Source organism: Zosterops lateralis (genome assembly GCF_965231275.1).
Source record: "Zosterops lateralis genome assembly, chromosome: 3".
Lineage (NCBI taxonomy): Eukaryota > Metazoa > Chordata > Aves > Passeriformes > Zosteropidae > Zosterops > Zosterops lateralis.
Genome location: NC_139764.1, coordinates 61,379,217 through 61,395,610, shown reverse-complemented (window position 1 = coordinate 61,395,610; position 16,394 = coordinate 61,379,217). Strand labels below are relative to the sequence as shown.

General features: G+C 42.3%; 1 protein-coding gene across 1 annotated transcript; it reads right to left on the bottom strand.

Annotated features, from left to right (window-relative positions):
• Nucleotides 1-1,278: 1,278 nt before the first annotated feature.
• HDDC2 (HD domain containing 2) lies at nt 1,279-10,261 on the bottom strand. Its single transcript, XM_083858114.1, has 6 exons — nt 10,189-10,261; nt 9,613-9,734; nt 8,630-8,732; nt 6,378-6,446; nt 2,609-2,747; nt 1,279-1,417 (listed from the first exon to the last, which is right to left on the bottom strand). Exons 1-6 carry the CDS (start codon nt 10,246-10,248, stop codon nt 1,323-1,325), a joined length of 588 nt encoding a protein of 195 aa, XP_083714240.1. The 5' UTR covers nt 10,249-10,261; the 3' UTR covers nt 1,279-1,322.
• Between the last annotated feature and the right edge of the window lie 6,133 nt (nt 10,262-16,394).

The following is a 16,394-nucleotide window of genomic DNA, read 5'->3' as shown; positions in this document are numbered from 1 at the left end:
CCTCTGAACCAGGCCAATATGCTCTGCAGATTCTGTGCACTGTGCCAGCCAGAGAGGCAAGAAGCTCCCAGCATCTCTGCACAGCACTCTGTGCTCTAGGAAAGGCACCAGCCACAGAATGCTTCGTGAGCTTCCATCAGGCCCCCAAGGTTTGCATAAAGAAAACATTTCCTGAGTCATGGTGCCTGAAAATCTGTGTTCAGACACATTATCTACCTTTAAAAGGTCTGACAGTTGAACTTAGTTTTATGCTGCTTCATTTGACATGAGGCAGAAGACAAAAGAGAACTCCAGGTCTCTACCATGTAATTTCTTCTCCAGGTGCTACCAAATTTTGCTTGTTTGGTAATCGTGGCAATGCCTCATCTCGAGCTGCACACAACTCAGCAGCTGGGTGTGCAGACATTGGCCTCATTGTGGCATTTACCACCACTACAGCTTTACTTCACAAACATTCTGTACTTCTACACTAGGGTTTACTTCTGCCAGAAACTCACTTATGGCAGAACTGATATCAGCGTGTGACAGCCTGAAGAAGAGAGCCAGCTTTACTTGGCTGTACAGGCTTCTGCATTAGATTGCACAAACTCCAAAGGTCCCTCCCAACTTCAAGTATTCTGTGATTATCAATTACCAGTGAAGGAGTCTGTAAAACTGCCAGTCTGGGGCGAGGGGGAGTCAGGAATATAGACCTTATGGAAATACTGGCACCATTCCCTGATACAACACAGGAACAGGGGAAAACTTGTATGAAACAAAGAAGATATAGAGAAAATGTAATTAATGAGATTACCAGTTTTATGCACCATCACTTAAGCTTATGCACTCCAAAGAAATCTCATCTCTAAGCTCAACCAACACCTTCTACAGACACATGGCCATTGATCTTGTTTCTGTGTAGCACTGAGTGGCTATTAACCCATTTTGAAGGTACTTAAATCCATAGGTATTTAGAAATTCACAGAACAAGACCACGTGCCCCACACAGTGCATTACATGAACAAATTAGATTGCAATCAACTAATTTTTAAATGTACCTGAATTTCCCCAGTGGAGAACCTACTTGTAACTGAGACTGCATTAATCAGAGGCTGATTGAAAAGAAGGAAAACACCAAATATACTAATTCTTTGTTCCCTGACACAACCTCTGATCTGGGAGGCAACTACACTACCTGCTCTTCTCTACGTGGTGCTGGGATTCTCAGCAGTGAATGCTCAAGAAAAAAATCTGCCAGCAGAATCAGTGATGTTAGAGGAGAAAAAATAATGACCAGAATATAAACCAAAATATTTATTATGGCTACAGCATTTAGGAACACCTCAGGAATGTGGATGAGATGGAGCAGCTATTCTTTTTTTCCTTTCTCTGTTAATCAGAGATACAAGCTGGAGTATTTCTGGGTGAACAAACTTCCCTGCAAAACAAAAGAAAGGGAAGGTTAATGAAAAATGTTCTCATTTTGCCATGTGTGAAAGGCTGACATTGGAATGAGGATAGCAGGGATGTCACTTTAGGCTCAGAATAAATGTCAAATTATTCTTTTAGGAAAAGGAATGCTCCCAGTTCAATCCAACTATGGAGTAAGTGTAGTTACACCCCTTCTTCACAAAAAGCTGGTATTTTGTGTTCTATTAAGACACTTAAGAGCTGAAAAAGGGATGCACTCTGACCAAGATAATCTGATACTATGTATCATGCTACAAGAAACAACTCCAGTTACAGGAGCACTTGGGGTATATGCTCTAGGCTCTACAGAGACACCAGCTCAATTTAAGTTGTTGAATTCTAGTAGGGGAGCAAAGGTGTCAGTTAGAAAATAAAGCATTACAAGTTTTGTTCATGTTGTCCTTTTTTTTCATTCGCTAATTAATGTCTTACAGTTTCCAGAATTATTATTTCCCTGGGGAGTCACCAGAGTATAAATGGGACTTGTCAGGACTGTTTGGTGACTGCTGGTCCTCTTATTCCTGGAGCCTGTCTATCCCTAGGTTTTTTTTCAGGACAGGATGAGTCAGTTACAGTCCTTTTCTGGTGTTCAACTACCTTGCCAAAATGATAAAGTTCACTGTTTTACCTATCTCTGCTTTCAACTACCTGTGTATTTTGCAAAAGATGAAAAGCCGCAGATAGAATAAAAAGTAATACAGTTGCAACTTAATAATTTCACTGAGGTGGTTCTCACAGGAACCTTGGGCTGGTCACTCAGCTCACTTGGGGATAACAAATTTTACTTAAGTGGTTCCTGAAACATTGACAGAGTACAAACAAGCTGCTGCCAGAGCATCAGTGAACACTGAAGATTCCTACATGAAGACTCTGATGTTTCAGGGAGATCCTTGCACACATGCAAATGTAATGAAAGCTGAACCTCTCTCTAAGGTAAAAAGTGATGTAAAAGGAATTTGGCGTAAATGAAATTCAGGTTTAATACCTACAGATAAATGTCAGGTATGTTCACATTGCATTGTTTCCCCAGAAATATTAGGGGACTTGAGCAATGAGTAAAATAACTAGTTCTCACTCGCTCTGAATGTCTATCAGAAAAAAAAGGCAATTTATATATTTCATTTATGAAAGAGGAAAAAAAAAAGCCCAAATGTCATACCAGCAGTTGAATCAAAAAAATCTTGCAGTCTGCCAGGTGTGTTTTCCAACTCTTCGTACTCAAATGCTTGCAGTATCATCTCACACTGATCCAACTGCTTTACAAACTTGGCCTCTGCAGTAGACTGGTTTTCATATTCCTGAAAAGATTTGCAGTTATAAGAAAATAATTTTGTTACTCTGAAACAGAACAATAAAATCTCTTTAAATATCTAGAATTTTCTTCATTAGTACAAATATTCAGCACAATTATGTCTTTTACTTTGTTTTTACAAACACACAGTGGTCAGCAAAACACTTGAAATATGTGCCAATTTTATATTAAATGCAGTGGGATGTAAAATACAATCTTTTGCCTAATTTAACTCTAAACATACCAAATGTTTTGGCTGAATCAGGGATGATATGGAGGCAACTCTGCAGCACATACAAGTTAAACAATAGGTTCAATTTAACATATTTTACATATAAAGATAATTTCAGGCCTGGCTAAGGCTGTAAATTACCACATGTGTGCCTATGCACTGTCACCACCTATTTTTAAGACCTATTTTGCATTTTTCTCACCACTTGCTGTTTCTGTATGGAGTTGTTCTTTATATTTCTCCTGTCATTCCTGCCTAATCTTTTTGGTCTAATCTGTCTGAGCTGCTTATGCCCTTAAGTCTCTCCTAGGAGATAGGAAGGGGAGTGGTTAAGGGGTTTCCTCCCCTTCAGAATTTAAGTCTTTTAATCTCTCTGCTATCTTTTCCCTCTCTACAGTCATCGTTAGTATATGAGTGATTCACATTTCTAGTCAAATTGAACAATTCTGCTGTCATTTGCTTCCAGTGATGGCTGCAGACAGGTTTGGCATTGCATCTTCTCTTTTCCCAATCTACTGCACTGTATATGTGATGTCTCATGAGCAGGTCTTTCTGACTCTCCTGATTTCCAAAACCAATCCCATAAAAAAGGGGTTTTCTTCTATGCAGGTTACCATTACCTTGATACCATTGGCAGGTCTGACCCTATTCATCATCCCCACCACCGTTAATCACACCAAAGTACACACTGGGCCCATCTGTGCTCACAGATCCACAGAACCTTCCACAGGAAAGAGCAGCATGAGTGCAGGAAGAGGTTTGTCTACTGACCACAGAATCTGGCATTCCCTTCTGCATCTTAAGACAACAACTGTGGTGTGAGTGTCATCCACAGCAGCAAAATCCTGGTTTGTAATTCCAGCACTGTGATGCTCAGATAAGCGTGACAGTCATTTCCTTGTCTTGCATAGTATTAGGAGTCTGTTCTTGGGGTTATTACTGTACCTTTGAAGTCAGAAATACAGATTTCGATAGCCACAATTGATTGGTTTAGCATTCTATTTAGATTTCAATGGTACTTTGAATTTTCAGTTACATCTTCATCGTTATTTTAGTAATAAATTTCATTTCATTTGATTTTCCCTTTTCAATCTGAGCTTTGCCTTGTTTTTAAATTGTTTAAGTACTAATTTTATTTTATTATTTTATTTCTGCTCTACTTTTTTGTAGTCTATTTTGCAGGGGGGAGGGTCCCTCAAAGACAAACAAAACTCTTGGCAGCATTACAAAGTAGAACTTCAGGAAAAGGAGAAGTAGGGCTGTTCACCTGTAAAAGTCAGTCCCACCTCCAGCAATTAGGTGGGAGTATCAATCTGCTGCCAACCTCTGTGCTATACAGCCCACCAGATGTTATTCACATCTCAGCTCACATTGCCCTCAACAATCACCAGCTATGACATGTGCAACTGTGCACAGTGCTAGAACAAACACTTACTGTTTCCTCCCCAGGTGGTTAAGATTCTGAAATAACAGTGTACTTTGGAAAAACACTAAATGGACTTTCCAACACCACAGGCTATCTTTTAAAAATCATTCCCATGCTTTTGCACTTGAGAATAAAAAAGCAGGACAGAGCTGAAATGTGCTGACTCATTTACTTTCCTGTTTTTTCAAACATATCTGGGATTAAGTTATAAAGTGAAAATATACCTGAGGCATCTTTCTGCTGCCTCTCTCCCCTACACTACACTTGCCAAGTACCCACCAACACCATCCAAAGCAGCAATCCTTGTAAAGCTGAAAGGCAAAGAGAGACAGAGACAAGGGCAGGGCACTGCAGGAAGGACTTGGCAAGAGTGCCAAGAGATCTTGTCCTGCTCAGCACTGTTCAGCTCTGCTTACTCACAAAAAAAAAATCAAGTAAATGAGAGCAGAGCAGCACACCAAGTTAGCGGAGGCTTCTTATTTTTTTTTGTTCTCTTTTCCTTCTTAAGGAGCAACTAGTTGTTCCACTTAAAACAACACTAGAGGGACTACATGTGAATAGTAGATTTTTAGGGTACCCCCTCTGCCATGTAGGTTGCACTCATGCTTATGAGTTGCAGACACAGTGCCAATAAATAATCCTGAAGGTGGAAACAAAGACCAAATTATCAAAAATGTGCACATATCAAATTATGGTTAATGAGAATGATGAAAAACTAACACTAAAGAACTAACTCCATACAAACCAGCTCTTACAGTGTCACAAAGACTGATAACAGCAAAGAAAAAACCCGTTATGCAGAACTAACCTTATCTATCAAAACCTCATTTTCCTCAATTATAACAGTTTCTCAAGGGAGAAGGAACCAGTGCTCCCTAAAAAGTACACACATAATACATAAAAGTATTATTTCCCATATCTGATGATGTTGGTTTACCTCCATTACCTTAAAATACAGCTCTGAGAGCCCATTCCCACTGCCTGTTCAACTACACAACTACAACAAGGAAAAAAAAAACAAAAATAACCCTAAACCTAAAACAAAACCACAAACAGGGTGTTGTAGCAAAAGGCAAAAACTGGATGCAAATATCTGGGATTTAAATACACTCTAAGTAGAAAAGAATATGAATGTAACATACAGACTCAGGTCATAGTGTCCAAGAAACACAGAATGCATTGTCTGAACAAGAGGTTGTGGATACAATTTCCCCCATGTGACCATATGTCAGGAGGAGATAAAGCACAGTAATTATAAAGTTGAATTGTTTGGAAATAATCTCATCATCCCTCATTTCCAAGTATAAAAGATCTTACCAATTAACAGCATGAGTTCACATAAAAATGGTTAAATCACCTTCAAACACAAAAGATACTTTCTAATACAAACTTTTAAGGAACCCAAAACCAGAAATCTCCAGTGTTCGTAGAAAAGTGTGGTATTTTTGTCACATTTAAGTTTAAACTTTAGTTTACTTAACCATTTTAAGTTACTACTAAATATCTGGACTAATAGACTTTATTAGAAAGAAATGAAAGCCACAGAAATTACTTGCATAAGAAGCAGAAGATAATCCACAGCACCATCACCTACCATTGTTTTTTTTTCCTGTATTAAAAGCTGCAAATGGGCAGATATGGATGAAAGTGATAATGTAATAAAAAATTGGATTTATATCCAGAGGTGTGGATGTAGAGAACAAACCTTTCCTTCAGCTGTACAAACCAAGCCCTGGACAGGTTTATCTGGAGCTCTGAGAGGCTAGGGGCCTCTCAGATGGTTATTTTACCAAAGTCCAGCATTTCTTTTCAAAAAGGATCCTAAAATGACCTTGACTCATACTGTTAAGCTTTATCTTCTAAGCAAATAAATCTCTCTTGAGGTCAAAATAAGAGATGGCACAATTTCATAGGTACATGGGAAGAAGGGAATGGGTCACCCTAAATTTTAACATACAATTAAAAGAATGCAAACTTACTTCCCAGAGTTCATAGATTTCTTTTCTGAGGTCCTCTGATAGAAGCTGGGTCAGTTGTTGCATAGCTGTCTGAAAAGAAGAAGCTTTTTCCATTAATCTGTTTTCTGAGCAACATTTCTATCATTATATTTTCTGAATAATTATCTAGTTGTTACCAACCTATCAGAAACATCCACTACACAGCCTATTACTGTATTGTTCTGGCATGGCAAGGTTTGGCTACAGCTCTGGCCAAGGCCAAGGTAGTAGCACCCCTGGATAACATATTTAAGGGGAGAGGAAATCCCTGTGCAACTCCACCCAGAGGGAGGAGTGAGAAGTGAGAGGAAGAACTCTGCAGATACCAGGGTTAGTGAAGAAGGGGAAGGAGGAGGTGCTTCAGATGCCAGAGCAGAGATTCCCCTGCAGCCCCTGAGGAAGACCATGGTGAGGCAGCTGTGCCCCTGCAGCCCTAGAAAGGAGCAGAGATCCACCTGCAGCCCCTGGAGGTCCATGGTGGAGCAGATATCCACCCGGGGCCCATGGAGGATTGAAGCAGGGCTGTGACCCTGTAGGAAGCCTGCACTGGAGCAGGCTGCTGGCTGAACTTGGGACTCCAGAAATTGTTCTGCACGCTCTTTGTGTTCTCCCAGCTGACCAGTCTCATTTCTGTGCCATCTCTACTGTTTGCCCAGTAACATGAAGGGCTGCTTCTGAAACAACCAACATCACAGGCAAGACAAAGGTTTCATGTCATGATTGTTTCTCCACTTCAAATACAGGATATAGTGTCACAGTATGGTTCCTCATTGCTTGCCACCACTGAAGCATCAGGGTCTCATTCCTTCTCACCTCTGGAACTCATCAGATTTCAAGGTTAGGTGGTGAAAATTATTTACCTGGAAAAAAACCCTACTCCAAACAATACCTTCCCTCCTCAAAAAAACCTCCAAAATTTCTTTTTTTTATCAGGTTTAATAATTTTCTGCTGTCTTAGTGTTGGTGAGACTCACTAGTTAAAGTTACTGCACAAGCAGTGACCTTCAGAGCCAGCTCAATGTGGGCTATAGAGTAAGCAGAAAAAGGGAGAACTCTGCAGTGGAAGCAGAGTACTGATAACTCACCTCAAGCCACCTCCTGAAGTGGCTACCTATAGTCTATTTTTACAACGAAGTATTTCAGAGTCATCTCAAATGCTTTATGCTTTACTCTCCTTCCCACAAAGTCAACAAAAAGTCCTCACTGATTGAAATGGGAGCAGAAGGAGCTGAAAATACTTAAAAAACTTCTTAAACATACCTAGGCATCAAAATCTTTTTCCTTGCCTAAATTCAAATGAGAATTCTCTCTAGACCAAAGCTGAAGGCTGATCCTCAGTGGCACAACAACCTTTAGAGGCTTCCAGGAAGGAAGTTTCTTCTGCTCAGTGTTCTGAAGCTCTCTGAAGAGTGTAACAAACACTTTAGTGATTATTCCCCCTGCTGCATTTTATGCCTATCTGGCTAAAACTAGGGGCTGGGGGGGCCACGACTAACTCTGGGAGTAAGCTCTTTGCTAAGAAAGTGGAAATGAAAGATCTAAAGTGCATTTTGCATTCTTGAAGTACTGTCTTTACTGACTGTAATTTCAGTTTCTTTTTCTAATATACTTCCTAGTGTGCTCTTACACTGAACAAAAAAAGCCTCAGCAGAGTTTCTGAGGCATGACATTGCCCTCTAGCTGTGGCTACAGAAATGGTTTAGATTTTCTTCAAATAATGCCACAAACCAAAAACAGCTAACCAACAGGTAAGTGCAACGCCAAAAATAAAGTGACTCTAGGCATGCTGTCCTCAAAGAATCACAACAACAAAAAAGACACTTGCATCTGAGGTTCTGTGCCAAAGGTTTAAATGAAGTCTCTGTCAACCTCATGATCTGGCACCACACACATGATCTGACATGAACTGTCATCCATCCTACTCAGTGCACCTACTCCCTGCTCCTCACCTCTTGGTAAGGCTGCTGAACGTGACTAATTCAGGCTACCAAAACTGCAGCTAGTGCAGGAATAATGGCCAAGGTGAAGACTACTTCAAAGATTCTTCCCTAACTTTGTACTTGGTGACGTTACAGGTACAAAAGTCACAATGAGCTGAAAACTCGGATGGTTGTGGCAGGCTCATCCAATACCAATGACAGTATGACAGTGCTTGGAGTGTTCCTTCACCACCACCAGAACATTAAAGCACACAGAATGCTCTGCAGCTGTGGCTTCACACCTTATGTTCATACCTTTTCTCTCCTGTGTTTCTCCTCTTTTGGGATATTATCTGCAGGAGCAATATCTCCAACAATGCATTCAGCCATATCATGAACCAAAGCTAATCGTATGCATCTGACAAGAAGGAACGACAGAATAATTAGTTTTTCAGCATTTTAAGTTGAAAACTTATCCAAAAGGCTAAGAGACTGTAGAATTTATCCCCCTTCATATACTCTCTAAAGGCTGGCAAGAGCTTTTCTTAAACCTTATGCAACATTTTCCACTTCTTTGTTAAGGGGAGTATTTTCCACCTAGACATTTTTTTGACTTTTGATTCCTAGTCCTTATTGCTTGTAAATGTAGATTTAAGTATAAATACACTGTGTACCAGAGCATAATATTGAAAAATAATGCACTTAGCTTTTGTACACTTGGCTTTTGGGGATGCTGTAATAATTAACTACATTTTACACTTCACATTATTCCTGCAACAGGCAGAAGGTAATCTGATTGGAGCAATCCCAAATTCAGTATATAATCTGTCACTCACAGCTCTGGAGCTATGCCTGTCTGCAGAAGAACACTCAAAAAAGCTTTCATACCAGCTCCTAGAGTTTTCTCTGCTATCCTAGAGGATTTCTGTGGCTCCTTACTGCTGCCGAGTGCTCCTTCAGTCTGTCAAAATCCACATGGTCTATGGCTCTGACATGGCTTCACATTGTTTTTTAACACGGGTCTTCAGCCTGTTTATTTCCTGCCTGAAAGAAGACCAGCTTTGAGCCTCTGCACTAAGGACTTGCTTCAACACTCTCAGTTAAGGAATAAAGTTTTTAGCCCCTTTCACTGTCCAGGTAAACGGGACCCTGTCCAAAGGACAGAGGGAAAAGGGGAAAGGATTTCAAATTCTCCAGTGTAATTTAAAAGCTCTTACTCGGGAGGACAGCTTCTTTTAGCACTTTGTTTGCAGTTCTGCCACATTAACATATGGTCGTGACAAGCAGAGGCGTCTCACCTGTCCTTGTTAAGGCCTTTGTCTTCGGTCACCAGAGCCATCATGGCCATCCTGTACATGTGGTCGGAGACGCTCTCCGGGTCGGGCACGTTCCTGTACACCCATCCTGTCCGCGGCACTCTCTGCGCCCGTGTCACAGAACCACAGAGTCAGTGTGGCTTGGAAAAGGCCGCAGAGATCATCGACTCCAACCTCTGGGAGGATACCCCCGTATCCACCACACCACGGCACTGCGAAGGTTAAACCCCTCGGGTCTGCAGGCCCTCGTGTCAGAGACAGCAGCAGAAATCCCGCCCCGCCGTGGCCTGCGCGCTGCGGAGCGCTCTGATGCTCCCTGCGAACACCTGCCGACGGACCGGCCCAGCCGAAGGGCCGGGACACGGCGGCCCCCGCCAGTCCCCGCCACAGCCCCGGCCCGCCGGGCCCGCCGCGCTGGCACAAGGCGGGCGGAGGCCCCGGCTCAGGCCCCAGCCCGGGCACTGCCGGGGAACCCAGCCCAGCACAGCCCAGCGCCCCGGCCCAGCCCCAGCCCCCGCCGCCCCGCCGCGCCTGGCCCTTCCCTTGGCCCTTGCCCACCTTGAGCTGCCCGAGCAGCCGCAGGAAGGAGAGCAGCCCCGCCGCGCCGCCCGCCGCCATCGGCCCGGCCCGGCCCAGCCCGGCTCCTCCTCCGCAGGCGGCGGGGCCCGCCCTGCGCCCCCGGGACGCTCCGTGCGGGGAGGTGTCAGTGGGGGGAACCGTGTCCCTCCAGCTCCTCGGGGTTCATTAACCACAAGAAAGAACGACACGGGCTGCGACTGCAACGAAAAGAGCAGCGGAAGAGGCCGGGCTGCCCGCGGGCAGGAGCGCTGCGGGGCGGGGAAGGGAAGGGAAGGGAAGGGAAGGGAAGGGAAGGGAAGGGAAGGGAAGGGAAGGGAAGGGAAGGGAAGGGAAGGGAAGGGAAGGGAAGGGAAGGGAAGGGAAGGGAAGGGAAGGGAAGGGGACAGGCCTGTGCTCTCCTCTCCCGCCGGGCCAGCCCGGAGGAGGGACAGGCAGCCTCAAGGCAGGAATAGCTCATGCTTCTGCCAAACCTGAGCATCTCGGTGACCTTTGCCATACCTAAAAAAAATTAGTGCAAACTCATGTTATTGTTCAGAGAAGCGCGGAGGGTTGCTGAGGAATTTTAAGTTATTCTGCGGACACCCGTCATCCTGCTACGAGCACATCCGTCACTTTTATGAGCTGAATAAGTAACAACGGTGACTTGCCTGACAATTGGTGGATTTTCAAAATTGATTGTATTTCTTTGCTACTTTTGTATTTCCAACTGAAATAGCGGATAATGGTTTAAATGTGGTGATGAAACAGTCTTTTCCAGGAAAGAACATCTGCAGTTTTGCCAGTTATCAACAGATGGCAGAGTGTTTTTACTTTTGTTTGTGCAAATATTTAAACTCCGAAATTAATAACAAAGCCCAGAATAGACAAGAATCCTAGACCAGGAAAGTAGCCACCTTTACACCTGTGTACATGGTCACAGATGTGTTGGGTGTTGCAGTGCAGCTTTCCTGGCTGAAGTGAATCACATCTGTTGCAGAGTTCTCTTGACAGCTCTTGAAACCATCCAAAATAAAATTTCATACTTTGTCCGGGCTGTCTGCCTTCCACAGTAAATAGTTTGTTTCATAATGTCCTCTTTGGGCCTCCTTGTGCCCATAGTTTGCCGTGGCATTGCATGCTGCTCCCAAGGGAAGTTCAGCTCCATTGTATTGCAGTCCTGCCTCAAGCAGCGGCAGGCTGCTGCTGTATGGGCCCTTAGGCTCTTCAGCAGGCAAGGGATGCCCGGGATACCTCAACACCTCCTTCCAGGTGATGTGATTTAGACCCCAGCTGTCTTGGTAGCCTTCACTGAAGGTGCCCTGTCTTGATCTGAGAAAGCACCAAAGTGGTGCCAGCTCCTCACCGACACCAAAGGGGGACGGGAGCTTTCCTCAGCATACTGGCTGTACTCCTGCTTGATGTAGGCTACTGTGTGATTTTCTCTTTTTAGGATGAGAGCATGCTATGAGCTTGTGTTGGACTTGGCTTTCAGGTCCTTTCTGATGAAGCTGCAAGCCAGCCTGTTTCTTCACTGTTGGTACCAATAGAAGGGCTTATTCAGCCTTAGGTCCAGAACTGAGCATTTGTCCTTGTGTTTCTCTGTGTTAAATGTATTGAAACTTCTGACAGCCCAGTCCAGAAGCTGCCTAAACTCCCTCACAATTTAAGCTATACCATTTAGTGTGTCAGCCATCACTCCTAACTTAGCATTACCTTAAAATAGCCCGAGTGCATCCTGTCTCGTGGTCCAGGTTTTTAATAAGACAATGCTCTATATGGGCTCTCTTATCACCCCTAGAGTACTCAACCTGTTTTGGGCCTTCAGGCACATTGCCAAGCCACCAGTGCCACCCACTGAGCCTGTCAGCCTAGGCAGTTTTCAATGCATCTATTAGACGGTTTGTTTGTGCCACAGTTCCCTGTGAGTGAAAGTTCTGCAGGAAACAATTTCAACAGCTGTAATGAAGTCAAGATCTGTTGTGTCCGCTGCTCCATCCTTGTCCACAATAGTGAACCATTGCATTAGAGGATGCAGTCAGGTTGGCCAAGTGGGATTTGTTCTTTATAAATTAATGCCAACTGTTCTTAACTGCCTTCTTGTCTTTTACAGGTCCCTTTTTAGTAGAGCTTCATGAACATTTTTTCTCTTGCAGCCTCTTTCTGCTTTCCTGAATGGTTGAGAAAAAAGCCTTCAGAACGCAATCCTAAAAACAATACAGAGTAATTTAATAATTTGCGTTTTAAATGAGATGCTGGATCTAGTTCAGAAATGCTATTCTTAAGGCTAGCTGATAACAGATACTTTGTCTTTTAACCCTTCCTGAATGGATCTATTCAATGTACGTTTAGTGTTTCTAGCACTTTAAATCCAGTAATCAATTTGCTCTTGCATATTCATTAATAATTATTTAATATGGGAAAGTCTTATACATCCCATATGTGTATGGAGGAGGTATGATTTTCATTTTTATTGTCTGATAAATTCTTTGCCACTGATGTCCTTAAGGTATGTTTCTAGGATGAACACTTGAGCAATAATCACAAGGCTGGACTCACTGGCACTGGCCTCAGTGTAATATTTGTAATATTTGTCAATTTTGTAGCATTTACATGTATATAATTCCTCTACATGCGCTTTGTGTGCTATTTTTGCATATTGCTGGTTGATGCTGGTTTTCCACCCAGTTGTTCTTCGACAGTACTTGGAGGTATCACTTATGTGCTTTTCCAAGTACCTGTCAAATTCACGTGTGGTGTTAAATGCATGGACTCTCAGTAGGCTGGAGTACCCCAACAGAGTACAAGTATTAGCTCTGTCAGGATTTTATTCTTGAGTAAGTAGCTGAACACAGAAACAAATCAGCTCCATACAATTTTAAGCAGCTTTTTTATGTAATTCAGAAACTTCAGCAAGGATTAACGAAGTCTCCCTACAGGATATTAAGGTAGTGCTAAGGCTTAAGTCTCAATCTTTCATCAGTCTCAGCTGGCTTTTTTCTCCATCTTTTGCCAGAACAGATGGCAATTCCAAAAAAGAAATCCCAAAGAAGCTGGTTACCGCAGAGTAATTATGATTTATAAACGGGAGATGGCGCTCTCTGCCCACACATTTTTGCTTCAACCGCATTTGCTGCTACCCGATGCCAGGCTGAAATTGTGTTTCCATTTCTTTAAGAAATAGGGCTGAGGTAAAGGGGTTGCTTTGCACACTTGGTGCAGTAATGTGAAAATCATCTCCCCAAATTCCAAGTGGCTGGGAGCAGACAGGGTAACTACTCCTCAGGTGGATAGTAATCAGTTTGTGATTTATATAATGTAGCACCAATGATAACACATTGGGTTTTGAAAACCCTTATATGTTTGCCAGCACGGGCACAGAAAACCTCGTATTGGCAAAATATCTTTAGGAAAAGTAATTAATTTATGGGATTCATTGTTACCATCTGGCATGAAAAGAAAAAAAAGAAAATGTTCTGTAGTTCGGTGGACAGGGCAAAATGGTTATGTATTACAGACCCATCAGGAAGGAGTATCAGCCTTGATGCCCTCTCTAATAGCAAAAAGATTAATGAGCACCTGCCAGACACTATAAATGGTCATTTTAGTTCTCCAAACTATAATATCTTCCTTTGTCTGAGGCAATCTTAGCAACTATATAGAATTAGCTAGTGAAAATCTGTTGCAAGAACTCTTCAGTAAAGGTATAGAAGAACAAACCTGTGGAGTGACAGTACATGTGTGCCATGTGGCTCCTTTCACTCTTCCATGCACCTCATCATGCTGGACTGTGTGTCCTTCTGCCCAAGGACCCCCACTCTCCTCTGTGTGGGCTGTCAGGCTGGTGAGAGGCACCTGAGAGGGGCACTATGCACTGATATCTGTGCCAAGGGCTGGATGTCTTCTGGTGAGACTTCATAGTATCACAGAATGGTTTGGGTTGGAAAAGACCTTAAAGATCATCTAGTTCCACCCCACTGCTGTGGGTGGGGACACCTTCCATTACACCAGTTTGCTCAAAGCCCCATCCAGCCTGGCCTGGAACACTTTTGGGGATGGGACATCCACAACTTCTCTGGGCAACCTGTTCCAGTGTCTCACTGAACTCACGGGAAAGCATTTTTTCCTAATATCTAATCTAAACTTCGTCTCTTTCAGTTTAAAGCCATTCCATCTTGTCTTGTCACTCCATGCCCTTGTAAAACATCCCTCTCCATATCAGAAGGCTGTGGAGAACATACACTCATGGTAGCATTCCAGTAGTTAGCAACAGCTGTCCAGAGTGTCCCTGTTCAGTGTAGCTAACCAGAGGCATCACTGCCAGAAAAAAAAGTTCTTCTTGCTTCTGTTACATAACATCTTGGGCATTCTGTGATTAACAAGAGATTTTCTATCAATACCCTTAGGATTGGCCTATCCAAACCTTCAAAATGAAAAAAAAAAACCCTCCCTTGTTTTACCTTACATGTGTAACAGATCTGCAGAGCCAAGAGTACAATTTTAGAATGGCACATCTGGGCGGGGGGGGGGAAATGTTAATTTAAGAGCAAATCAATATTACATGAGCAGATCATTTCTAATGTAAAAAGGCAGCTGAATTAGAGGATTAGGTCACATTGCCTGATTAACATCATTTGATCTTTCGCTATTCAAAAGCCACTGGTCTTCTCAGAGAATGGAAGCATTCAAACTTGAAATGACACCACAAGCCTGGCTTAGAAAAAAACCTGCTAAACTTGCTAAAGGCTAAACTTGCCTTGCTTCAGTAATTGTTGGTTTGTCTCTGCTGAGGGGGGATGCATCCAAATCAGGATTTAGAAATCCCTCACATTTTGCTATAACAAAGAAGGACTGCAAAACTGAATGAGGGCATCTTGGGCACTATGTGGGAGAGGCTTACAGCATGTGAATCTTGTCTTGCTTTGCCATATCATATTTATTTCTTGTTTAAAGGTGGAAGACAGATACTCAAATATCTGTTTGATGTTCGTTTTCTTTATTACGTATTCCCTGTTGGTTTTGCCTTTTTAATTTTGCAGGGGTAGGAGGTAACAAAAAAAAAAAAAAAAAAGAAGCTCACCTTGGACCACAGAGTCCACTCAGAATCTGAGAGGTACCTGTTGGTGACATTTGATAAGAGAGCAAGAGAGGGAGTTCTAGTTACAGTTTTTATTGTTTTTTAAACTGAATTTGTTTTAACTAAGAAACATGTTTAAACAAAGAGGCTTTTCTTAAAATTATACCTCTTTCTTGTGAGCCTCAAAGTAAAATTGTAACAGATCAGCCTTGGTCTTCTGCAATCTTCTAAGGTAAAGTGGGAATGAGGGAACCATCCTATGATATAACTAAGCCTTTTGTCACTGGAAACACCAAGAACAAGAATAAATCCTATGTAAAAAAAAAAAATCCTCTGCCTACCTTTCATGTCTTTTCTGTTAAAAAGCTTATACTGTTTTCACTTAATTGTACTTAAATGAGTTTTGAAGGGATTTTAACAATCACCTGCCACTGTAAGCTCTTAGTAAACAGCAAGCAGACAGAAATAAAAGAATTTATTTCCTTTCTCTAATGATCTGATGATCAGTTTGCTCAAAGGACTTTTCTGTGCTTTTTGTAAAGTACTAACCAGTATTACAAGCAGTGTATTTTTGTTATTTTAAAAAGTGCTGATTTAATATTCATGACGTTATTTTCAGTCATAGTGTTATTTCCGTTGCTAGACATGAAGAAAAGCAGTATTTTAATATATAGAAAAGCTGTGAATATTCTTGTTACTCCCCTAGTCATGCTTTTAAGCACTGCACATTCATATAATGAACACACAGATCCTGCTCAGACTCTTGCTTTTCAGCCATCTCCCAAATGTCAGCCAAGTCAGACCCCACTTAGCTTCCAAAATCAGATGTGGTCGGGCATGTAACAATGTAAAGAAAAATAAATCCTGAAAGGCACTCTGAATTATAATGTACTTTTTTTTTTTTTTCCTGACATGCAAGAAAGAACAAAATGGAAGTTTTATCACAACTCTGCTTCCTTTTGGGTGCCCCCACCCTCCCTTATTACTGTGAGCAACGTTTTCTCAAAATAAAGGCACACTGATTTGTTTGTTATTTTAGGCTCTGAGAAGCAGGTCAGACTGGAACCCTGTCCAAATCTATGCCTCTAGTCCCATTAAGGACCTATGAACGTACTTATCTCCATCCGTTGCA

What these genes read in the sequence shown, in the direction of transcription:
- HDDC2 (XM_083858114.1), bottom strand. Translation starts at nt 10,248, where the DNA reads ATGGCGGCGGGCGGCGCGGCGGGGCTGCTCTCCTTCCTGCGGCTGCTC. An exon ending in AAAGGCCTTAACAAGGACAG is followed by an intron (nt 8,733 to 9,612) that starts GTGAGACGCCTC and finishes CCTTCTTGTCAG; the next exon opens with ATGCATACGATTAGCTTTGG. An exon ending in AAATCTATGAACTCTGGGAA is followed by an intron (nt 2,748 to 6,377) that starts GTAAGTTTGCAT and finishes AAATCTTTTCAG; the next exon opens with GAATATGAAAACCAGTCTAC.